The 26,447-nt window shown below is 46.4% G+C and overlaps 1 protein-coding gene across 1 annotated transcript in view; it reads left to right on the plus strand.

Annotated features, from left to right (window-relative positions):
- The window catches only part of BRIP1 (BRCA1 interacting DNA helicase 1), a gene marked incomplete at its 5' end in the record, with an annotated part of 552,808 nt that extends 547,513 nt beyond the window's left edge, over positions 1-5,295 (plus strand). The window contains one exon of the mRNA XM_082245708.1: positions 4,187-5,295. Coding sequence (XP_082101834.1) covers positions 4,187-4,968 — 782 coding nt within the window. The 3' untranslated portion in view covers positions 4,969-5,295. The remainder of the gene's footprint in view (positions 1-4,186) is intronic.
- Between the last annotated feature and the right edge of the window lie 21,152 nt (positions 5,296-26,447).

The raw sequence follows: 26,447 nt of genomic DNA on the forward strand, positions 1-26,447 counted from the left end.
CAAGAAAAAATCCAAAATATTACAGTTGTCAGCAGAAGGAGAATACAGAAATATTTTAATGGGGACCCCTGTCCTAGTGATGAATGTCTGAGAGAGGAATTCCTCTCACTTCCTGTTGTGCTGTCAATCTGTGGAGGTAAATCTCCCCAATGGGGGACAGATTGGAAAAAAACCCTGATGGGGGTTTTACCCATTCCCTATTCTATCCAAAATAAATTTTAATTTTAGATACATTCTAAGATGAAAAAAAGCCACTGCCGTAGCACTTTAGACTGCTACATTAAATACAGTGGGAGACATTTGTCAATTGTTATTCAGGCAGGCAGCACTTAACAGAAGTACTGAAGGAGATTTATAATAATTAAGCTTCTTTATTCTTAAATTCCTCCTCCTGCTGTTCAAAAGTAGCACTGCAACAGAATGAAAATTGTCCCTGACCACTTTTTACTGCGGCATCTGTGAGGTTTTGCTAACTGACAAGGCAGCATGGCTTGTATCAAACTTTGCCACCAACTTACTTGATGCATGTTTCTTAGTAGCTTTGCATTCATATATTTATTTGTGGGTATTATTAGAAGCTGTTTTACCTCACTAAAGATTGTTTTTATTTTAGGTTTACTAGCTCTTTAGGTATATCATTAACACAGCATGACCATAAAGGATTTCCATGAATAAAAGAAGGCTGTGGAATCTTTTTACTCATAATGCAAATTCAAGATTTATTTTTTCCTCAAGAAAGAAACACATTTTTTTTTTACCACAAATGTATGTAGAGTATAGAAAGCAATAGTTGAATGAAGGTAACATGGAGTAGGGTCAGAGAGCTCAAATGGCTGGTTGAAGGTTGGTTATTCGGGGCATATGTGAATAGGGTATGCAAAGGTAGGGAGGAAGTTGGTTAGGTTAAAAAAAAATGGTGGCAAGGTAGGTGAAGAGGAAGAAGGGAGAGGAGAAATGGCGGTAGTGCAAAGAGATCCGGGTCTAACATTTAGCAGGCCACAGTCAAAGATAGCGGGCAGGTATTTTGTGATTCAGTTTTTAATATAGCATACATTGATGCATGCTCAATTTCAATTTGTCTGTAGGGATGCTAGTCATTTTCCAGACTTTACCAATGGTCCGTTTCATAGGCCAGGAGAGTTAAAGTTTTGCTGAAAGTTAGTGGGTGGTTATTCCAGAGTACTTCCTAAAGATTCATCACAAGGTAGCAGCCCAATAATGTGGAAAGGACGTTTTATATGGAAAGCCATAATTGTTTGCTTACAGGGCAGATCCTCCATATGTGACAGTAGGGAATGTTTTCTGGGAGGCATATCCCAGTAATGCTCAGACAATATTGATCAGTACAAGCTACCGACCCAAGTTTATCGTTTGTTTCAAAGTGGCTAGCCACGTGTCTTCTGGCTCTACGGTTTTTCTGAATTCTTCCTTCTGTTTTTGAAGAGGGCGGATGGGTATTAAAGTGACAGTAATTTTAGAGAAGTACATTGTATAGATTGCATTTTACTTGGAGAGCAGGTTCCTTGTTGCAGATGATTTCAAGGGGGGGCTTAATATAAGCAAACAGTCTGTGTCCCAAATCAAGGATGTGGCATAGTTCTTCAGTTGCAGGTCTTGGAAAATTGTTCCCATTCCAGCAGCCTGTAGACTTGGCACACTGTTGTACTGCTCTTCCTATATAATTACAGAAAACCGCAGGGGTTGCAAAATACATGCAAATCTAAACTCCCATATTTTACTCTAAATATTGCAACAAAAAAATACCTACAAGTCTCTAACACAGTTTCTGCTACATTTTACTCTCTTCTGAATGCAACTTTTCTTGACCAAGTTACTGCTGTCACTGACCAAGACATTGCAAACTGCTTTATACACATGTGGACAGAAGTGACAGAAATTTAGGTGCCAACTCAGTTCACCAAACTATCAGCACACAATTGGCTCCATTTATTGCCAGCACTGCCTTCAATTCTTGGACCCCAGAAACTGTAGATAAGGTCAGCTTTCTACTGTTTTCATCTCTTACCACCAACTTGTACACTTGACTCGGTCGCTCTGACTTAAGCTGTCCACACTGCAAAGTTTGGCCAGTTTCTGAGGAACCAGCTGAAATTTGCTCAGTGGATGGCCTTGCCAGCCTGCTCTTTTCAGCAGAAAAGGAGCCTGCTGGAAATGTTTCAGCCAAACACCTTCAGCCGCTTATGGGGTACTTTGACAGTCAATAGCTACAGTAGGAGATTTGTTCATCTGTGCTGTATAGTGTTCTATTGGATGCACACCGAGCTGCCATGCTATAGTATTTCTGTCACACTGCGGCCAATCAAGAGACCGAAAACCTAGCACCTGGGAATACTCGGGGAGAAGATAATGGCTGCCGAGGATTAGTTCCACTTTCAATGCACATGCCTTTAACAGCCCAATCCTCTTCTAATTATCTATGTCCCTTCTTGAATGTCTTCAACCTGGCTTCATGTATTCATGCATCCACACATAAAATTCGGATTTTTGCATCCCCCTTTTCTTTTTGGCCTTGTAGATCATCCTTTGCGGATGGACTTTGCTTTGAGTTGACATTTGGAATTTTGTGCTCTTGTTTATCTTCATATTTATTAGACTGCTCTTTTAGTCGTTTTCAGTGATGCTTCTTGCCCTCACAGCCCTGTTTGTTGGTGTCCTCCTAGCTTGATCCTTGTCCCACCATATTTCTTAAAGTTATTGTAAAGGTTTTTTTTTTTTTTTTTAATAACAAACAATTTCTACTTACCTGCTCTGTGAGAGGGTTTTGCACAGGGCAGTCCTGATCCACCTTTTCTGGGGTGCCCCGGCGGCACTCCTGGCTCCTCCTCTTCATTGGGTGCCCCCACGGAGAGCCGCTTACCGTGGGGGCATCCGTGCAGACACGCTCCCGAGTTCCGCTGCTGCGTCCATTGACACAGACAGCAGGACTCAGCCCCTCCTCCCCGCTTCCGTGTCACTGGATTTGATTGACAATCTATCCATTGAGGACCCGAGACAGTGGCTGTAGCTGCTGTGCTCCTGCTTGTCGCTGGAACGTTCAGGTTCAGGTAAGTATAAGGTGGGGTCTGGGGGACAACTGCAACCAAGAAGGTTTTTCACCTTAATGCATAGAATGCATTAAGGTGGAAAACTTTGAGACTTTACAACTCCTTTAATCTGTACAACTTGTCTACTATCCTGGCCTGTCTTCCTTTGTACTAATAATATCAAATTACCTGTTATCCAAACCATTGTGTATATGTAAGAGGTACCTGGAACCCAACCCTAAAAAAAGGCAAGCTAATCATCTTCCTATCTTCAACCTTTATGTTACTACTTTACTTTTCTTTTACTGTAAATTACTATGTCATACCTACCTGACAAGTTTACTGCCTAAGGGTCAACTTTCATATTTTCTTAACTCAAGAAATCACCAAGGTTCCACCAATTATCTTACAAAATGACAAATGCACTAAAAGGTATTTCCTTTACAAGACTCCAGTTTCTACAATCTGTCATAATGCTATAGCAATACTTGTCAATCATTTCAACCACTTTTATTCACCTAGTGCAAATTTTTAGTCGCCTTCCTTGATTAGAAACAATATAAATGAAATACAAATTACTAGGCTTTACCCTCAAAACCATTTCATTTGTAACCCCCACATGTGTTTCTGACCTTGCACACAAATTTTGTGAACTGCCCTTTTCCCTGGTCCACTGACCCGATAATGTCCACACCACTCATCACCTGTTCCTTGTGCAATTTCTGAATTTCTCTGAAGTATCCCCGATCCTCTGAAATTGTCTACCAATAATGTACCTGCAGCAGGCTGATGACAACATTTCCTATTATGTTCCTCTCAGGCAGACCTTTAGTCATGCCTAGCCTCAAGTACATGTGTATTATTGATTCTATAAAGCAAAAGGATCTGTATTGTGATATGTCTGAAATTTATTCAAAAGTGTGTGTTTGAAGCATTGCATTTCAACATGTTTGCGAGTATATAAATCACGTATAATACATTTGTATTGTTATATTTGTTATTGTGGCTGTAACCCTTTTTTTTTAATTCTTTCTATTTTGCACTTCTCCATCTATGCTTTATTTTGATATGTTACATATATACCAGGTAAATATCAAAGTTTTTAAAGATTCATGTTTTTTTTTGTTTTTTTTAATATTCAGGTGCATTTGAGCAGCCTCAAAATACAAACTCTGCAAGAGGAAAAATTGTTTCTTTACAAAAAAACAATAGATTTGATAGTAAGAAACTGAACTTAACAAAACAACAGTGTTCATTCTACAACTACTTTGTCAACAGTCCTCTCACATCAACTCCTCTGCCTAATTCTGCCAGGAGAAGTGCTATCACAGACAGCAGCCTGAAGCCAGGAGCTGTTAATGTCAGTGAAGCAACCATTGAAAAATATCCACCTTCACCAGATCACAGGATACTGGTCGAAAGTATTAAAGGAGATTCAAATGAAAGTATGTGTAATGTGGTTCCACTTTTCCTTGAAAACAAAAATGACATTGTAGTGGAAGAAGATGAGCCTTCTCTTATTGAGATACCGGTGGAAGAAGATGAAGCTGATGAGACCATACATTTTACACCTGAACTTTTTGATAATGAGAATAACAACAACAGTCCTGATCCTGAGGAGCAAAAGAATTGCATTCAATCTCAAACGAATACTGTTTGCATGGGGAGTAGTCCAAGTGGAGGCATCAATAATGCCAAGTTAGCAGTAAATGAAGAAGGGCTAGAAAATGATTTTAATTCATGCAATATCGACAAAAACAGAAACAATGAGGATATTTTGAATGAGTGCGTATCTAGTATTGCACAAGTCAATTCAAATGTTATAAGCAATGCAGAGACAGATCAAATGCAGAGAAAGGAGAAAAGAAGAAATAGACTCTCCAGATCTAAGAACAGAGGTTTGTCTTCCTTTGATTTTGAATGACTGCATCTTCAATAAACCCGACTGTCAGATTCAAGGACAAGTGCTTAATTTTTTTTTTTTTTTTTGGTGGATGCCACAGGTTTGAATGATCCACTGACTTTTTGTGTTTTGGGTAATCCCAGTGTGAGAGGGTCTTGCAATAATAAAAGTGTTGGGAAAATTAGGAATGTATGCATTAATATATATAATTTTTACACACAAACATTACAATAATCAATGATGAGCCCTATGAATCAGTCCAAAAGGCATTGCTGATGCATGACATTTCTAATCTATATTCCCTTTTTCAGTTCAAAGTATGGTAACCATTTATATTTAATATTATAATTACTTTAGCAAAGATATTGTGTAAATATTTTCTATAGGTTACTGCCATTTTCACTTTAAAAATGTCTCATTGTAGTACCTTAATTTTTGTTGTTCTTAAGTAGAAAGAATTTGAAGTTTTAAATTCAAAAGCTGAACATCTAAGCATGTCATTTAGGCATGGCATAGTTCCTAGGTTATTGACAAGAACTGTTGGGGCCTATTTTTTTGTCCATTACTGAAATAGAAGCCATGGAATAAAAAATACATTTTAATCTTTCACCATTTAAAAATTGTTTATCATAAAGAGTACAATGTCTGCCTCTTTAAATTCAGTTACATATAGTATTTTGAATGTGACCAAGTTGTATGGGGATTTATAAGCTTTTTCTTAAGTTTTTGGGAGAACTATTACATTTTATATTGGATAAATTCAACTCCAACAATGAGCTAGTTCTTTTTGGGCTGTAGTATCCGCCCTTTTGTACTGTATGCCTTCCCATGTCTGGCCAGTTTATTGGTGTATCTTAGATCCATCAGCCATCAGTCATGCTGGCCATTCAAAACTGCTTTTTGGTATAGTAACTGGGTAGTGATTGTTTTGTACAAACAAGTGTGACATTAAAAATAATGTGCAGATAGCTTGTCTATAATATCAGTGAAGAATGGTAAAATATATATAAATGTTTTTTCTTAAGACTACATGGTCACTGTATTTTTGTATTTGTAAATTTTTGTATATTATATTCATAAAATATTGCATTTTATGAAGCTAAAAGTACTCTTTCATTAAAAATAGTAACATATAATCAGACTTCCCTTTTTATTTTTATTTTGCCATAGAATTTGGGAAATATTAATTCTAGCCCTGTCAAATTCCTAGTAACTATAAAAATGTATACTTATACTATACTTTATATTTGGGGTCGAAAGTTAAGGTATTTTCCCATCCCCAGCGTTAAATCGACATCTATTCAAGGTACTTAAATATCAAATTGTGAGTGAATTGCAATAGGTTCCTGTCTGGATGTTTTTTTCCTTATTGCTTACATACCCCCTCAGCTATGCTTTGCTATAGAACTGTCAGAGAAGCTGCAGTACAAGAAACTAGTGGGCCATAGGCAGACAACTAGTATTTTCAGGAGGTCATCAGTGGCAGCTGAAGTATTTCTCTCATGATAAGTCCAGTCCAATAAAATGTAACATATCAGTTATAAGCAGACCTAATTGGTCTTAACCAATTCCATACCGGTCCAATTCTGGCACTCCACTCCTACATGTAAAAATCATCATTTTTTTTGCTAGAAAATTTATCAGAACCCCCAAACATTATATATGTTTTTGTTTTTAGCAGAGAGCCTAGGGAATAAAATGGTGGTCGGTGCAACTTTGTATGTCACACAGTATTTGAACACCGGTCTTTGAAATGCAATTTCTCTATCGCTCATTGACGGACGTAGTCTGCGATCTTCATATCAGAAGGGTTATACTGCCCCCTACAGGAGTAGGACACTAGGTAGCTAGGCACAAAAAAGTTCTGGCTATGCCTGTAGACAGTTCCAGGGCGTATACCCTCTATCCCTGCTATAGGATGTCAGTTTTAATCTGCCTAGTCAGAAGTAACGACCTAGTTCCTTGCTGGGATCTCTGGTCCTGGCAAGTTTTTTTCTAGATAGTTTTTTCTAGTTGGCTTTTTCTCCGGATTTTTATCCTGTGAGATCTACAAGCAACTAAGCCGGATCTGGGCGATGGGCTGGATATATAGATCCAGTGGTCACCCCAGCCAGCCAGCGAGCGTGCGCAGACCCCAGCTCCGCACTAGGTTGCTAGGTCAGCCGCGACATAGTCCCACTGGACGGGGACTGGCCCCGCAAGTTAAGCGTCTCTGCAGGTCGCATACGACCGGATGTAGGCCCGAGTCGCAGAGTTCCTATTGGCTGACAGCCCCCCCCCCCCACTTCGGTGGAGTGGGTTTCTGTCAGGAGATGGTGCCGCATGTTCCTGGTTTAGTGAGTAATTGTTCCCCCCTCTTCCCCCTGGCGGATTTTGGGGTGGACCCGGGCCCCTCCCTAGGACGGTCGGACTCTCACAACCCTGGGTTCCCCTCTGTCCTGTCACGCACCACCCACCTAGCCCCCCCTACTTGGGCTGTGGGACGGTTGTAACTACTCCCGTGGACTGGGACCGAGCATCAGGCCGAAAGTGGGGGCGGGGGGGGTGCGCCACTGGCAACGGACGAATGATCATGGGGGGGGGGTTTACCTGTCACTGCCAGGGCCCCCTTCCTGTCAATCCCGTCAAGGAGGCTGGGGGAGTCCCCACGAGGGTCCTCAGTAGCTCCGCAGGCCACGCGGGGCTGCCATTTTCTTGTAGCCCATGTGCTCTGCAAGATTCGGTGGCCATATTGGTACACCTGGAGGCTATTTTGCGGCCATGTTTTGGGAGTTCCTGGATGCGTTTTTTCTTGGTGGAGCCCCTCCCTATACACTAGTGCTGATCCTCAGATCTTTCTTTCTGGATCAAGATGGCTGCAGACATGTGCTGTGCAGACGTTCTGGGCCTCCTGGTGCATCTTTGGTTTAGGGTGGTCTCTCTCTCTCTCTGCTGGGGGTCTTCAGTGTGCTCTGCCTGACCTCTGTAGCGCGGTGGGACGTTTTAAAAAAAAAACTTTTTGCTGACGGGTTTCCCTGGTGCAACATGGACCCTGCAGAACATGTCCCCACCTGACCCCCTGAAGGAGGGCACAGGGCCCCTGGATCCCAGCTGTCCATAGATACACTTTCAGCGGTCCTGGAATCGTTTGTGTCCCGGGTGGAGGTGGCCTTTAAAGGGCGAGGTGCCAAAAAACGCCCTCCGCCTACCCCTGCCTCATCTGATGTGTCAGATTCTGAGTCTGATTTAGCCACCGCAGACACGGGTCTCCCCGCCGGGTCTATTACCTCGCGCCCTGTCTCCTCTGACAGTGAGGATGACATCTCTACCTCCGCCACCGCGCAAGAAAAGGCGCTGGTGGACGCACTGGTTGTATCTGTGCATGAGACCCTAAAAATGTAAGATGCAGCTGCGACTTGGAATGAGACACAGGTTATGTTTGGCACTCACAAGCCATCCAGAGAGGCAAAGGTTTTTCCCTTTCCCACGTATTTTGACAACATGCCCAAAAAGAATGGGACCGCCCAAAGCATTCCCCTGGGGTGCCTAAACGGATTGCTAGACGCTACCCCTTTGAGGAGTCCCTTATAAAGAAGTGGACTGTGCTACCTATGGTGGACCCTCCAGGCTCAAGACTGAATAAAGCTCCCGTGATCCCAGTGGAGGATTTCCCGTCCTTTAAGGATCCGGCGGATAGGAAGGCGGAGTCTGTGGCTCGCAATATGTACTCCCTGGCGGGGTCTGCACTAAGACCGGTGTTTATGGTTGCCCTTGTCTCACGGCTGTCCCCAGATCACTTACAGGCTCTCTTTAGGGCAGTACAGGACCTGGTACAACAGGGAGTAATAGTTCCGGTTCCGTGTGCGGAACGTTTTCAAGGCGTTTATTTAACCTCTTGCCGACTGCCGCACGACTATATACGGCGGCAGTCAGCTCCTCACAGGCAAGGTGACATAGGGGTATGTCACTAGCCTGTGAGGCTCTAGGGGGGCGAGCGCGCACCGCTGGAGGCGCGCTTTCCGGTCGTTCGTGGACTCCCCCACGTGTATGACCGGTGGACCCGATGTCCGCCGGTCACTCGCGATAGTCGGGTGGAGAGGGAGAAAGGCAGGCGGCTAATGTAAACAAAGCCGCCTGTCATTCTCCCCTGTGTAAGAACAGAGATCATACGGTCCTGCTATGTAGGATCGTATTTCTCTGTTGTTACACAAACAGCCACATCCCTTCACAGTTAGAAACACGCCCCTAGGGACACACTTAACCCCTCCTTCTCCAATAAAGTTAACCCCTTCCCTGCCAGTGTAATTTTTACAGTAACAGTGCATATTTTTAGCACTGATTACTGTAGTGATGTCACTGGTACTCCCAAAAGTGTCAAAAATGTCAGTCAAGGGTCCGATCTGTCCGCCGCAATGTCGCAGTCCCGCAAAAAAAATGATCGCCGCCATTACTCGTTAATAAAAATGACAAAAATCTTTCCCTTAGTAAACGCAATAGCTTTTGCGCAAACCAATCAAAATACGCTTATTGCGATTTTTTTTACCAAACATATGTAGCAGAAAACAAATTGGCCTAAAATGTTAAAAAATTTTGATTTTTACATTTTTTTTGAGAATTTCATATAAAAAAAATTGAAAAATATTGTTATTTTTGCAAAATTGTCTTTTTTTTTTTTTTTGTTTATAGCGCATGATCAAAAAATCGCACAGGTAATCAAATACCATCAAGCAAAGCTCTGTTTGTGGGAAAAAAAGGACGTCAATTTCATTTGGGTACAGCATCGCACGACCGCGCAATTGTCCGTTAAAGTCACGCAGTGCCGAATCGCAAAATAGGCCCTGGTCAGGAAGGGGGTAAAATCTTCCGGGGCTTAAGTGGTTAAACCTGTTTACCATCCCGAGGAAGGAAGGCAAGGTGCGTCCAATCCTGGACCTGAAGGCACTGAATTGCTTTGTGCGTGTTCAAAAATTCAAGATGGAGTCCATTCGCACGGTGGTAGCTTCCCTACATCAGGTAGATTTCCTGGCCTCCATTGACATCAAAGATGTCTACCTTCACATCCCAATATGTGAAGGACATCAACGGTTTCTGCATTTTGCCATGGGAGAGGATCACTATCAGTTTGTGGCGTTACCCTTTGGTCTCACCTCTGCTCCTCAGGTCTTCACAAAGGTGTTGGCTCTGGTCCTGGCACTGTTACGAAAGCGGGGGATATTGGTCCTGGGTTACCTGACGATCTGATTCTCTGTGCGGAGACAAATTTGGAGATCACCATGAGTACTCTGGAGGAGTTCAGTGGATTCTGAACCTTCAGAAGTCGTCCCTGGTCCATTCCATGAGACTGGACTATCTGGGTCTGACTTTGGACTTGTCCGCAGCCAGGATGTTTCTTCCTCCTGAAAAACTCCAAAAACTATAGACTGTGATTCAGCTGTTGCTGTACAGCAAATGGTTGTCCATTCGGACCGGTATCAGAGTACTGGGACAGATGGTGTCATCCTTCGAGGCGGTTCCCTTTGCTCAATTCCACACGAGAATCCTCCAGAAGGAAATCCCTCTCAAATGGAACAAAAATCCAAATTCCCTGGACAGTCAGATACAGCTGAGCCAGGTGACCAGGGAGTCCCTGATCTGGTGGATTCGGTCCCTGATGCTCAAACAAGGGAAATCCTTCCTTCCTATATATTGGACAATTGTCACCACGGATGCCAGTCTGTCCGGGTGGGGAGGGGTTCTCGGCATGTTTTCTGCTCAAGGAGTCTGGTCCCTGGAAGAATCCAGGTTACCGATAAATGTACTGGAGCTGAGAGCGATCAGGCTTTGCCTAGGCCACTCCTTCGGGGTTGTCCAGTGCGCATTCAATTGGACAATGCCAGGGCCACAGCTTATGTCAATCACCAAGGGGGCACCAAAAGTGTTCTTGCGGCCTTAGAAGTGGCCGGCATCCTCCGATGGGCGGAATGCTTTGTTCCAGCTCTCTCCGCTGTTCACATTCCAGGAGTGGAAAATTGGCAGGCGGATTTCCTCAGTCTACAGACCTTGGATTAAGGGGAATGGTCTCTCCATCCAGAGGTGTTTCAGCAGTTGTGCCTTTGTTGGGGCACTCCAGATGTAGATTTGTTGGCGTCTCGGATCAACAGAAAAGACCAAAGGTTTGTGGCCCAGGACCCTCTGGCAGACGCCACCCCGTGGGGTCAGTATCAGCTGATGTATGCCTTTCCTCCTCTCAAGTTGCTGCCAAGACTTCTTCACAGTATCGAGGCGAAAGGGATTCCGGTCATTCTTGTGGCTCCAGACTGACCTTCCCGAGCTTGGTACGCCGACTTGGTCAGGCTAGTCGCAGACATTCCTTGAAGACTTCCTCTCAGGAAGGATCTGCTGTCTCAAGGACCAATCTTACATCCTGCTTTACAGTCACTGGCGTTGACGGCTTGGCTGTTGAAAGCCAGGTGCTGAAGGACAGGGGTTTGTCTGCTTCAGTGATTCCTACTCTGCTTAAAGTCTAGGAAGATCTATCATCGTATATGGAAGTCGTATGTTCCCCTCGCTCTTACTCGGTGGCTCGGATCTTGGCTTTCCTTCAATGGGGAGTTGATCAACAGTTAGCCTTGAGTACTATCAAGGGTCAGGTTTCGGCCTTGGCAATTTTCTTCCAAAGGCCACTGGCCGCCAATTCCCTGGTGGTTATCCAGGTAGTGTGACACTTGGCAGCTCCGGTGCGACCTCCGTTGTGACCTTAATTTGGTGCTGTTGGTTCTCCAGAAACCTCCTTTTGAAAGTATTGGGGAAGATTCCTCTGCTTACCTTATCCCAGAAGGTGGCATTCTTGGCTATTACTTCTGGGCGCAGGGTGTCGGAACTGGCGGCGTTTTCTTGTCGTTCTCCCTATCTGGTGGTTCACAGGGATAAAGTGGTACTTGTCCGGATCCGTCCTTCCTTCCCAAGGTGGTTTCCAGTTTTCACTTAAATGAGGACATCGTGTTACCCTCTTTGTGTCCTAAGCCTAAACATCCTAAGGAAATTGCATTACATACTTTGGATGTGGTTCGGGCACTCAGGGTGTAGTTGGCGACTACTGAGTCTTTTCTAAATCAGATTCGCTCTTTGTACTCATGGATGGCCGAAAGAAAAGGCTGCCCACATCTACTGTGACTATTTCCAAGTGGATCAGACAGACAGTTGTGCAGGCTTATTCGATTAAGGGTCAGGTTCCTCCTTTCCATGTTAAGGCGCATTCTACTCGGGTGCTTAGTGCTTCCTGGGCTTTTTGCCATCAGGTCTCTGTGCTTCAGGTTTGCAAGGCGGCTACCTGCTCGCCTGTTCATACTTTTACAAAGTTTTACAAGGTGGATGTGCTGGCATCTGCTGATGCCTCTTTTGGCCGCAAAGTTTTGCAGGCTGCCATTTAAGGGTGTTTTAGTCTCCCTTTAGGGTGTTTAATGTTTTTTTTTCAGGTGGGTCTCATTTTGTTGTTCTGATGAGTCCTATGTTGCCTGCTTTGCTATGGTTTAGCCTTGGGGAATTATGTTTCTGCTGTTCCCACTCCTCATTTTTATGGCACTGCTTTGGGACGTCCCTACTGATATGAAGATCAGAGACTGCGTCCGTCAATGAACGATAGAGACAACTGGATTTTTTTCTTACCGTAAAATCCTTTTCTCTGAGTTCATTGATGGAGGCAGTACCCGCCCCTCTGTTAGAGTTGGGTGTATATTTTAATTAGTATTGATTAGTTATTTACATTGATTTCAGCAGATTTTCACTTTAACTCTGTGTATATGCTTCTTTTTATCCCAACTGGAGTTATTCCGTTTACATTCTCACAAAGAACCTGCATGAAATAGTTAAAATTAATTTGGCAGTCCAGGCTCCCTCCCCCTGTAAAAACCACCTTCTGCTAGTGGGTATAAAATGTACCTGTAGAGAAAAGAAAGATTGATTTTTTTTTTTTTTCCACCCTTGTCTTCCTCCTGCAGCACCAATATGATAAAGACATCACACTCCTTCTGGCTAGATCCTGCGGAATACAGAGCAGCAGAAATCATTTGAAAATACATTCTTGCAATGTAGTTGAATGTGTTTTTGTGAGATTTGATCTGCTCTTCATTCCCCTAGAATCTTCCTGAAAGGACTGTGACATCATGCCCAGCCATGAATCCAGTATAAAACTAAAAATTTTCTTTACAGGTGACACCTACTAACAGCAGATCATGTTTTGCAGGGAAAGGGGGTTTGGGCCATATATGAAGACCTTGCATTGTACCACAAGGTACATTTTCAGGAAAACTTGATCTCTCATTTTCCAGATAAAAATCTGAATAATCCTAAACATTTCATAAGTGACTTGTATTATGGGGTACTGGCTGACCGGATTGTGCATGGTATATGTATGTCACCTAGGTTTCTTACTTACACATGGAGAGGGCTCCAGGATTTACATCTGTAGAGGATAAAAAAGCTTTTTGTTTTCTCAGATCTTGGTAAGTTTTGGTTTTGGTCCTGGAGCCTAGAGGCATTGTAAAAAATTGGGTGGGAATAAGCCTCCATTCCCAGGTCTACATTTTACCTGGTAGCCAGACCTCATTATGAATCAGCTGTGCACAAGTTTTTTTGTGTGTGAGCTACCAGAGGCTCAGGGGTCCCTCTACTCAAGGAGACACTTGTAAAATAATCAAATTTTTTTGCTTTACAGTCTGAAATGAAGACCGACACAGTTTTATTTTGTTTTATCCATCTGTATTTACTCAGTGCAACCTATAACATCCAAGTGAAAAATATAACACCAACATGTCAGAGAAAAAATTCAAAACAGAAGAGTTGGAAAAAGGATCACCCCTCCTAAAAATGACTTGTAAACTCAATAAGGTGTAGCTAATCACCTTCTCCATGACACAAAGCCATTTGACGATCAACTGTGGTCATCATTTTGATTAGCTCAGCATGAAAATAGCTTTCCTGGAGCATTTCAGTCTCTGGTAGTGCAACTGAACTGAACAATCAACTATGGGTTGATTGGCAAGGCACTGTCAAAAGATCTCCAGGATAAAGTTGGGGATAGGCACAAAACAGGAGATGGATACAAGAAAATGTCAAAGGCTTTATCAATGCCTAGAAGCACAGTGAAGTCTATTATTAAGACGTGGAAAGTATTTAGTACAACACAGACCCTCCCTGGATCAGGACATTGCTTCAAAATGGATGAAAGAGCCAGGAGGAAACTGGTCAGAAATGCTACCAAGAGGTCTACAGCAATTCTTAAGCAGCATTTGATAAAGTGGTCATTGTGTGAATGTGACAACAATATTCTCCACAAATGTGGCTTCTATGGAGGGGTTGCAAGAAAAAAAACCACTTCTCAAGGCCACATGCAGTCACGATGGACCTTTTCCAAAATACACCTTAAAGATTCTGAGGCCACATGGAAAAAGGTATTCTGGTTAGATAAGAAAATTTAATTGTTTGGCCTAACCACCAAACCATATGTCTGGCAGAAATTCAACACAGATCACCATCCAAATAACACCATTACTACAGTAAAGCATGGAGGTGGTAATATCCTGTTATTAGGGTGTTTCTCTGCAGAAGGGACTGGAGCACTTGTCAGGATAGAAGAGAAATAGATGGGGCAAAATACCAGCAAATTCTTGAGGAAAATCTGCTGCCCTCTTTGAGACAGTGGTCAATGGGAAGAATGTTTACCTTCCAACATGACAATGACCCAAAGCACACAGCAAAAATTGCCACAGTGGTTGAAGGAGAAAAAGGTGAATGTCCTTGCATGGCTTAATCAGAGCCCAGACTTAAACCCCATTGAAAAATCTGTGAAATGACTTGCAGTCCACAAATGGTCACTATCAAATGTAACTGAACTTGAGCAGTTCTGCAAAGAAGAGTGGGCAAATATTGCAAAGTCTAGATGTGCAAAGTTAGTAGAGACAAATCCCAACAGACCAAAGCCTGTCATTAAAGCAAAATAATGACACAAGGGGGTGATCCTTTTTCTCTTACGTCCTCCGACATTCGCCGCCATCTTCATATTCGTCACAATGGGTATTAGACTTTGCTCCGAAGGAGTAGCTAGGCAACCGAATATGTTAACATTAAAGCTTTTAACATATTCCACCCCCAGGGGGTGGTCCCCTCAGTCAATACCCTCCTACTTCCTGCATCCATATCTCAGTTTCAATGTCTAGCTTGTCAGGAGTAGCTGGATCTCTCTTTGCTGGGGCATTTTGCCTCAGCCTTTATCTTCTTTTTTGATTTTTTGTTTGAGTTTTTTCTCTCTCTTTACTTAGCTGTTCTTTTTGTCAGCATTAGTTAGTTCTTCTGATGGAGAGGATTCGTGCGGGCTGGGTCTCGGGCTGATTCCCCTGGTCTCAGGTTGTGGGTCAGTGGCTTCCCAGCCTGCCATTGAGCGTTCAGCCAGGTAACACTCCTGGCACAGTGAACGACCCATCCCTGTTCGGTGCAGGGATGCTTGGTGAGGTGGCTACCTCACTGGACGCTGTGCGGTTTCTTAACCCCGATTTTTCTGCGTCCTGAATGCGACTCTCCCTGCCACATGTGCAGTGGCTTGTTCGCCTGTGCGGGTTCCCCACGCCATTTAGGTAAGTGTATCTGTGTGGGGACCTGTCTGTTGGGGGGTTGTCAGTCTGGGACTGTGTAACCTGCCTCTGTTCACACTGTTTGGTTCCCTATCGCTCTGGCTGCATGCTGTGGGCTGCAAGGGGGGGGCTGTGCTGCACTATCTGTGTCAGACTGTGGGATGTGTGACAGGCTGTGTGCTGTGGGGCATGTTTTGTCATGTTTGGGCACAATACAGCGATCGCTGCGGCGGTCCGCCATGTTTTTTACATGCTGTAGTGTTATACTGCGGTCCTCACAGTAGTGGGGGAGCGGCGGTTTCGGCGCCAAACGGCGCCATTTTGGCTGCGCTCGCCCCGGCCGCATGTTTGCACTGCGGGCGGCCATTTTCTTGTAGCCTTCCATAGGCTTTAATAGAGCGCCCTGATTCATCACTTCCTCTTTCCTGGGTGCACCGATCGAGGGGGCAGCAGCAGCAGTGGTCTCTTCAGGTTTAATCCTCTCTTCTTCCTATATCCATTGCCTGTATTCAGTTTTATCCCTGTGGGGGTCTGCTTGTGCTAGTGTGTGTGTGTGTGCGGTGGGCTGCGCTCGCCGCGCTTGTTGAAGGGGCAGTTAACCCTTTATTCTCCAGCATATTTTTTTGGGGGGCAATGGATTCTCAGGAAGGCAAATTTCCTGCCACCTTGGTGGGTAGCCAGGGGACTGCTGTTTCCCCCCCAGGGGGGGATTTGGCTGAGGTGGTGGCTAACCTTGCTGCTCAGGTGCAGATGCTTGTGGCTGCTTAATCCACTAAAAGACCCAGAGTTTCAATTTCCTCTGATTCAGAGGGTGATGGTGATGGGGCTGCTATGGCTGGGATCTCCTTATCGGGGTCCCGTTCCTCCCTGGATCTCGTGGGGTCCGAGGTGGAGGCTGAGGTTGAAGGGGTTGATAATTCTCCCCCTGGCTCGCCTGAAGAGCTTGCAATCATGGATGAATTGGTTGCTTCTATTAAACAAACGCTGCGTTTGCAGGATGAACCGTGTCCTCCTGCTGCCCTGGCGGCTTATGGGACTCAGAAAAGACGCAAGACATCTCAGGTCTTTCCCTGCACTGATGATTTTCAGCGCGCTATTAAGGAACAATGGCGCAATTTACGCAAACCTTTTGCTGTGCCAAGTAGGTTCAGGCTGCGTTATCCTTTCACGCCTACCACTGATGAACGGTGGTGTGTGCCACCCCCGGTGGATCACGCGATAGCGGTTTTGAATAAATCCACTGCGATTCCTGCAGAAGATACTCCGGTGTTCCGAGATGCCACGGATAGGAGATTGGAGTCTCTTGCCCGTCATACTTATTCTGTTACGGGTTCGATGCTTAAAGCTCTGTTTGCCTCTCTTATGGCAGCCCAGGCTGTCGCGAGTTGGACGCAGGTGCTTAGGCGCGTCCTAGTGGCTGATTCGGCCTCACCGGCGACATTGGATATGGTGGATCAAATCCATCAAGGTGTCATGTATTTGTGTGATGCGGACTTGGATTTAGTACCGTTGGCTGCACGTGTACACAGCGTGGCGGTGTTGTCTCGCCGCCTGGTTTGGTTAAAGTGTTGGTCTGTGGACCAATCTTCGCGCAAGACCCTAGCCAATCTGCCTTATGATGGATCTCGCCTTTTTGGGGAATCCTTGGATACGTTGATAAAGTGGATAACGGGCGGTAAGAGCAGGATCTTGCCCCATTTCCCCAAGGCTAAGGGGGCTCCTGGTAAGAAGCATACTAATTTTCGGCCTTCTCAGGGGTCCTTTCGTGCCTTTCGGTCGCACTACAAGGGCAAACCGTTCAAGGGTCACGGCTCCCAAAAGAAGCCGTGGTCTGGTAAGCAGAAGTCCGGTCAGTCCGGACCCGCTGCCCATAACAATGCGGCCTGAAGGGACGCCCTCACCCAGTTCTGGGGTGGGGGGACGCTTGCTCGGTTTTCTTCAACCCTGGCTGGCCCGCGTTCGGGACCGGTGGGTTCAGGAGATCGTTCGATCTGGCTACAAGATCGAGTTTCTCTCTCGGCCGGAGAGCAGATTCTTTCCCTCAAATCTTCAACTGTCTCCAGAGCGTTTGCGGGATCTGCACCTAGCGGTGCGGGACCTGAGGGCTCAGGGAGTGGTGGTTCCGGTGCCTCATCGGGACAGATTTCGGGGGTTTTATTCAAATCTGTTCACCGTGCCCAGGAAGGAGGGCAAGGTTTGTCCAATTCTGGACTTGAAGGCTCTGAACCGCTTTGTACGGGTTCGCAAGTTCCGCATGGAATCCCTGCAGTCGGTGGTGGCTGCCCTGGTTCCGGGGGAATTCATGGCCTCCATCGATTTGAAGGATGCGTACCTTCACATCCCGATTTTCAAGGGTCACCAGAGGTACCTGCGATTCGCCATTGCGGAGGATCATTACCAATTCGTGGCGTTACCTTTTGGTCTCGCCTCGGCTCCACGGGTTTTCACCAAGGTGCTTGCACCGGTTCTGGCTTTGTTGAGAGCCCAGGGCATCTCTGTCCTGGGGTATCTGGACGATATTCTGGTTCGGTCTGTGACCAGCCAGGGTCTGGAAAAGGACCTGTCCGTCACGATGCAAACTCTACAGGAGTTTGGTTGGACGATAAATTTTCCAAAATCGACGCTGGGTCCGTCGGTTCGTCTTCCCTACCTGGGAATGATCCTGGACTCGGTCCAGGCGAAGGTCTTCCTGCCGGACGACAAACTCAGGACTCTTCAGGAGGAAGTCAGGTCCCTCAGGGACGTTCCACACTCGTCACTGCGGACGTGCATGAGATGTCTGGGGTTGATGGTCTCGGCCTTCGAGGCGATCCCCTTTGCCCAGTTCCACACGCGGGGTCTCCAAGCGGAGATCCTGTCCAGGTGGGACGGGCGACCGCAATCTCTGGATCTTCAGATCTCGTTGAGCCATCGCACCAGAAGGGATCTTCTGTGGTGGCTCCAGTCCCCGATGGTGTCAGGGGGCAAGTCCTTTCGTCCTCTCTCGTGGACAGTGATCACCACGGATGCCAGCCTGTCGGGCTGGGGTGGTGTTCTGGGCGTTCTGTCCGCCCAGGGAACTTGGTCGGAGGGGGAGTCCTCCCTTCCGATCAACATTCTGGAATTGCGTGCGATAAATCTCTGCCTTCGTCGTTGGACGGACCGGCTGCAGGGCTGTCCGGTTCGGGTGCAGACCGACAATGCCACGGCGGTGGCCTACATCAACCACCAAGGGGGCACCAGGAGTGCCCGAGCGGCTCGGGAAGTGGCCGACATTCTATCATGGGCCGAGACTTACGTCCCGGCGATAACGGCAGTTCACATTCCGGGGGTGGAGAACTGGCAGGCGGACTATCTGAGTCGCCAGACCCTGGATCAGGGGGAATGGTCTCTCCATCCGGCTGTATTCCGGATATTGTGCGCAAAGTGGGGTCTTCCAGATGTGGACCTGTTCGCGTCTCGTCTGAACAACAAGGTGAAAAAGTTCGTGGCAAGGACGCGCGACCCTCAGGCAGACGCGTCGGACGCGTTGGTGGCCCCGTGGCATTAGTACCGACTGATGTATGCGTTTCCACCAGTTCAATTGCTGTCCAGGTTCCTTCGCAGGTTGCACTCGGAACGCAGCACGGTGATTCTTGTGGCACCGGACTGGCCTCGCCGGTCCTGGTACGCGGACCTCGTGAATCTGGCGGTCGACGCCCCGTGGCGTCTGCCTCTTCGAGACGATCTCCTGTCTCAAGGGCCGATATTCCATCCTGCTTTACAGTCGCTGGCTTTGGCGGCCTGGCTATTGAGACCGAGGTCCTGAAGGATAGGGGTCTCTCCCCTGAGGTCATTCACACTTTGATCAACGCGAGGAAGCCTTCCTCGGGGAAGGTCTATTACCGTACTTGGAAGGCCTATTTTGCCTGGTGTGAGTCCAGGGGGTTTTCACCTCGCACGTACTCGGTTTCTCGAGTGTTGTCCTTCCTTCAAATGGGTGTCGACCAGCGTTTGGCGCTGGCTACGGTCAAGGGTCAGGTGTCTGCGCTGGCCATTCTTTTTCAACGTCCTGTGGCTTCTAACCCCTTGGTTGGCACTTTTGTTCAGGGGGTGCGACATCTGGTCCCTCCTAGGAGGGAACCTCTGCCTCCTTGGGATTTGAATCTCGTTCTCTCCGTGTTACAACGTGCTCCATTTGAACAGATCAGGGAGATCTCGTTGTCTATGTTGTCCAAAAAGGTCGCCTTTTTGGTGGCGATCACTTCGGCTCGTAGAGTGTCGGAGCTGGCGGCTTTGTCCTGCAAGTCTCCGTATCTGGTTATTCACTTGGATAAGGTGGTCTTGCGACCTAACCCTTCTTTTCTTCCGAAGCGAGTTTCGGAATTTCATCTCAATGAGAATATTGTTTTGCCTTCGCTTTGCGCGAGACCTAAGCATCCGAAGGAAGTGGGGTTGCACTTCTTGGATGTTGTTCGGGCGATAAGGGTTTACCTTAAATCGACTGAGTCTTTTCGCAAGACGGACTCTTTGTTTGTTCTTCCGGAAGGTCCTCGGAAGGGCATGGCGGCGTCGGCTTCTACCATCGCCAAATGGATCAGACAGACCATTGAACAGGCATATGCTTTGCAGGGAAAAGTTCCCCCTATGCCTGTGAAGGCGCACTCTACTAGATCTCTGAGTACGTCTTGGGCCTGTCGTCATGGGGCTTCTGTGGCCCAGGTGTGTAAGGCGGCGACCTGGTCGACCGTGCACACTTTCACAAAATTCTATGGATGTTCAGGCATCGGCAGATGCTTCCTTTGGCCGCAAGGTTCTTAGTGCGGCAGTTCCTTAGGGTCCCTTGTTTTGGACCCCTGGCTGTTTTGGGATACGTGTTTTATCCCTGGGTTATTTGCTTTTCCTGGGTTGTTGCTCCTGTTGAGCAAGTTTTTTTCATGTTGCCCAGCTGGTTTCCTTCCTTTGGTAAGGTTCCTTTCTTTGATGTGGAGACTGCGTTGCCTTATGGCGCGGCTGCGTTTCCCACCCCTCATGTTTGCACTGCCTTGGGACGTCCCCATTGTGACAAATATGAAGATGGCGGCGACTGTCGGAAGACGTAAGAGAAAACTGAATTTTTGTAAAATCTTACCTGTAAAATTCCTTTCTCTGAGTCCTCCGACAGTCGCCGCCCCCGCCCCTCTTTTGGGGTTTGGTTATTTACTCTACTGCTATTCCACTGAAACTGAGATATGGATGCAGGAAGTAGGAGGGTATTGACTGAGGGGACCACCCCCTGGGGGTGGGATATTTTAAAAGCTTTAATGTTAACATATTCTGTTGCCTAGCTACTCCTTCGGAGCAAAGTCTAATACCCATTGTGACGAATATGAAGATGGCGGCGACTGTCGGAGGACTCAGAGAAAGGAATTTTACAGGTAAGATTTTACAAAAATTCTGTTTTTTCCAACTCAGTGATTTTGTTTACTCATTTTTTTTATATTTTTTCTAACATTATGGTGTTTTGTATTTCACTTGGATGTTATAAGTTGCAGTAGTAAATACAAAAACTGTGTCTGCCACAATTTCAGGCTGCAAAGCAACAAAATGTGATTAATGGGGATGATCCGTTTCTATACCCACTGTGTGTGCAGACAGAAGGAGAGTGTCTTTACTGGCCTGCATTGACCAGGCCATCACCAGAGAAAAACATTGTGGTCTGTGCTGAAACAGAGAGTTTCAGCAAACCAAAAAAAATAGCCAGAAGGCTGAATTGTTTTCCAGTGTAATACTAAAAACCCCTGCATGGAAAAATCCTTGTACAGAATCTTTTGTCTATAATTAAAAGAGGGCAGAAAATGTAAAGTTGTAAAATGTAAGTTGGCGAGTGGGCTAAGTCTTTGAAGCAAAAACCAACAGTACTTTTAATGAGTTGTGAAATTTTTGCTCCTCTAAATGCCCTGACTTTTCCCTTGTTTCCTGTTTGAAGTGAATGTGTAAAACATAAGCTCACATACTTATGATTAAAATTTAAAAGCACGCTTGTCACACTAAGTACATTATGGCTGCAGTAAAATATTCTAAGAAGCAAAGTTTAATTATTTAAAAAGACAAGGTTCTGTATCAGTTTGCTAATGCCTAGTTACACCCTCTCCTATGTTACTTAATAGTATGCTCAGTCTATTTGCTCTGTGTTTCTTTATCTGTATGTTCAATTTCAAGTAACAGCCTTGTAGATTTGAAGTATGGTTTATACTCAAGATGTGTGCTGTTTACAGAGCAGCTGCATCACACTGCAGTTGCCTGTAGATTTGCATCACATTACACCACTCTTTTTGATAGCTGTGAGCATAGACAGAGTAATATAGACTTGTAATTTTTAAAACTGCAATTCTTAAAGTTTAGGAGGTGTACCATTGGTAACCACTTCTGGACGGAAAGTTTTACCCCCTTAATGACCAGGCCATTTTTTGCGGCACTTTTACGGCACTGCGTTACTTTCACTGACAATTGCGCGGTCAGGCGGCACTGTACCCAAATAAAATTGATGTCTTTTTTTTTCGCAAAAATAGAGCTTTCTGTTGGTGGTATTTGATCACCTCTGCGATTTTTATTTTTTGCGCTAGAAACAAAAAAGCGACAATTCTGAAAAAAAAACATTTCTCTTTCATTCATTGACAGACGCAGCTCCATATTCTTCTTAACCATTGGGTTATGCTGCCCCCTAAAAGAGTAGGACACTAGGCAGGAAAAAACTTTACCACGCCTATGGGGCAGTCCCTGAAGGCATACACCCACTCACTCTGCTTTAGGATTCAGTTTGTTTCTGCCCAGTTTAGGAGTAGGACCTAGTTCCCGGCTGGGACTGCGGTCTTAGCTTGTTTTTCAATTAAAAGGGAACCTTTGTTAAAATTTTAATTTTTTAGCTAGTTATGTTCCTTAGAGAACTGCAATCAACAGCCGGACTGGGTTTCGGACTGACTATTCTAGATCCTTAAGGTCTCCCAGTCGGGCCGTGTGCAGGTTATAGCCCCGCTCTAGGCCTCGCCACTACAAAGCCCCAATGGACAGGGGCTGGCTTGCGAGTGAAACACCTCACCGGGATTTACTTGGTTCAGCCTGAGTCGCAGCATGCCCCTTAGTCATCAGCACCCCCACCCCGAGTGGAGAGGTTGTCTGTCCGGAGTGGCGCCCATTCCATTGTCGTTGTTAAGGGGAGTAGTGTCCCCCCATAGCTCTGGAGGTCTTGGGGTGGACGTGGGCCCCTCCTTGGGATAGTCGGACCCTTGGGTTCCCCAGCCCCTCTAACAGGCACGGTGGTCTTTTGGCCCCAACCTACCCCCACGCCCCCCCCCCCCCACATCCGGGGTTAGGTAGGAGCTGACTGCCACTTGCTCCAGTAAGGGGGGGTGCGGTTGTTGCTGACAGGGCTGTCCGAATCATACACGGGGTTCTTTGAGCAAGTTCCCGGCCCCCAGAGGGTTAGTGACTGGGGCAGGGATGTCTTTTGGGCTCCCTGCGGTGGTTATAGGCTTGGGGGGGAGCAGACAAATGGACTGCCTGGCGCCCCGAAGGGGCATTGTTGTGTGGGGGTACTCTGCCTGCGCGTCTGCATTACGGCGGGCCCCCTCTTCCCCTTTATAGATGGCTTTGTCCTTTATGGTGGGCGACCCTTAGGGGTCCTTTTGTGGAATTTTAGCCTGCGTTCTCCCCTGCTTGTTATGTTCTCAGGGTGGGCTTAGCATATAGCGACTCTACTTGGTCTGCGTCCATGCACTTCGGGTGCTCTGCGGTGAGGAAGTCTCTTTTTTTTTACTGCGCATGCAAGGGCGCTGGTGAATGCACTGATTGTATCGGTGCAGACAATTTTAACATGGGGGGCGCCGGTCCCCTCGGGGCCCGCAGATCCCTTAAAAGTGGGAAGGTCCTAAGCCATTTATGTCATCTGGGGGTTCCAAGAAGACGTGGTCAGGTAAGCCGAGAACAGGCCCCTCCAGATCTGCAGACAAATCTCCGTCTGCATGAAAGGATGCCCTCACCCATATCTGGGGTGGGGGGACATCTTTGTTTTCTGTCCGGAACCAGGGACCTCCTTGGTTCAGGACAAATGGGCCCACGAGCTGCTCCGATCGGGTTACAAGATCAAATTCAGGTCCGACCATCAGACAGATTCTTCCTGTCCAAACTACGCCTTTCTTCAGATCGGTTAGGGGATCTACGAGAGGCGGTACAAGATCTGCTGTCGCAAAGGGTGTTTGTGCCAGTTCCCTCTCGGGAATGCTTTCAAGGGTTTTATTCAAACCTGTTTACTGTTCCCAGGAAAGAAGGGAAAGTGCATCCAATTCTGGACCTCACTTTGTGGGGGTACAGAGGTTTCAAAGGGAGTCCATTCACACGATAGTGGAGTTCCTACACCAATGCATATCTGCATCCCTATTTACGCTGGCCACCAGCATCTTCTTTGCTTTGCTGTAGGAGAGGAACATTATCAATTTGTGGTGTTACCCTTTGGTCTCGCCTCTGCCCCCAGGGTCTCCAACAACATGTTGGCTCTTGTATTGGCATTACTGTGACAGTGGGGTACCTGGACGATCTCCTCTTAAGAGCACACTCCCACTCAGATCTGGTGGGTGATCTGTCAATCACTGTATGGACTCTGCAAGAGTTTGGTTGGACCATTAATTTCAGAAAATCTGCTCTGGTTCCAGCCTCCAAAATAGTTTATCTAGAACTGACACTGGACTCAGCCTCTGCGAGGGAGTTTCTTTCCCCGGAAAAGCTGCAAAAGTTGCAGAGGGAGACTCGGTTGCTGTTATCCAGCACTCTGTCCTCATTGGGGACTTGCATGCAGGCTCTGGGCCTGATGGTGTCTACCTTCGGGCAGTTCTGTTTGCTCAGTTCCACACGAGCCCTCTGCAAAGGGGTACTCTTCTCAAGTGGAACCAGGATCCAAAATCTTTGGACAATCTGATTCAAAACGCAAGAAATGCTCTTCTGTGGTGGCTCCGTTATGTGGCCCTGCGTCAGGGCAAGTCCTTCCATTGTATTGGACCGTCGTAACCATGGATGCCAGCCAAATCATAAGCATGGTTGTCCAGTTCGGGATCAGACAATGCCACGGCCGTGGTTTACATCAATCATCAAGGGGGCACCAAGAGTGTCCTGGCGGCCCGGTAGGGGGCTGAGATCTTAATATGGGCAGAAACCTTTGTCCCAGCCCTCTCCGCTGTGCATATACCCAGAGTGGAGAACTGGCAGGCATATTACTTGAGTCGTTGGGTATTGGAGCAGTGGGAATGGTCCCTGCACCTGGAGGTGTTTCACCTGTTGTGTGTCCGGTGGGGGACACCTGATGTAGATCTGTTTCTTGGCTCAATAAGATGGTACAGAGGTAGCCAGGTCTCGGGATCCTCTGGTGGACACCACAGAAGCACTGGTGGCTCCTTGGGGTCAGTATCAGCTGATCTATGCATTTCCTCAGCTGAAACTTCTGCCAAGGCTTCTGCACAGAATAGAGGTGGAAGGGATTCCTGTCATTCTGGTGGCCCCAGACTGGCCTCGTCGATCTGGTAAGGTTAGTCGCCGATGCTCCCTGGCTTTAAGCTGTTGAAAGCCAGGTGTTGAAGGATAGGGGTCTTTCTGACTCAGTGATTCCTACACTGTTGAAGGCTAGAAAATCTACCTCCAGGAAGATTTATCATCATACGTGGAAATTGTACATCTCATGGTGTGAATCGATTAAGGTGCATCCACGCTCCTTTTCAATGGCTAGGATATTGGCTTTCCTCCAAAGAGGGGTTGAGAAGCGGTTGGCCTTGGGTACTATTAAAGGCCAGGTGTCGGCTTTGGTGGTATTTTTTCAACGCTCTTTAGCTACGCATTCTTTGATTCGCACTTTTATCCAGGGAGTTCGTCATGTGGCTCCTCCGATACTGTCCCAGTTAGCTCCGTGGGATCCTAACTTGATACCGTCTGTTCTTTAAAAACCTCCCTTTGAAAACTTAGAGAGATTGCTCTGCTTACACTGTCACAGAATGTAACCTTTTTGGTGGCTGTTACCTCTGCCGCAGAGTGTCTGAATTGGTGACGCTGTCCTGCTGTTCTCCTTCTCTGGTGGTCCACAGAGATTAAGTGGTATTTCAACCTAATCAGTCATTTTCTTCCTAAGGTGGTTTCTGATTTCCATTGAATGAAGACATTGTGCTGCCTTCACTCTGTCCTAAGCCCAAGCATCCCAAGGAAACTGCCTTGCATTTTTTGGCTGTGGTTCGTGCAATTAAGGTTTGCCTGGTAGTTACTATCTCTTTCAGGAAATCAGACTCTTTTTGTCCTTACGGACAAAAAGAGAGTCTGGAAGGGATTGGCTGCGACCATATCCAGATGGATCAAGCAGACGGTGGTACAGGCTTATTCACTGAAGGGTCAGGTTCCACCTTTCCCTGTGAAGGCACATTCTACTAGGGCACTGAGTGCTTCTTGGGCTTTTTGCCATCAGGCGTAAGTAATGCAAGTTTGCAAGGCGGCAACTTGGTCGTCTGTGCACACGTTTACAAAATTCTACAAAGTATATGTATTGCCATCCTTTGATGCTTCTTTTGCCTGCAAGGTTTTGCAGGCTGCTGTTTTAAAAGAGCAATTTTTCTCTTTGAGGGTGTATGTTGTTTCTAGGTGAGTTCCAGTTGTTCCTGGTTGAGCTCCATGTTACCTGGTTGGCTAGGATTAGCCTTTGGGGAATTATGTTCTTTCTCTGCATTGTTTTCTCACCCTTCATGCAAATACTGCTGTGGGACATCCCAATGGTTAAGAAGAGTATGGAGCTGCGTCTGTTAATGAATGATAGAGAAAACTGGATTTTTGACTTACCATAAATTCCCTTTCTCTGAAGTTCATTGACAGACGCAGCACCTGCCCCTCTATTTCTGAGTGGGTTGGAGTTTTTTTTACTTCTGACACTGCTTTCAACAAAACTGAATCCTATAG

The sequence above is a fragment of the Pelophylax lessonae genome (genome assembly GCF_965119305.1).
Source record: "Pelophylax lessonae genome assembly, chromosome: 2".
Taxonomy (NCBI): Eukaryota; Metazoa; Chordata; class Amphibia; order Anura; family Ranidae; genus Pelophylax; species Pelophylax lessonae.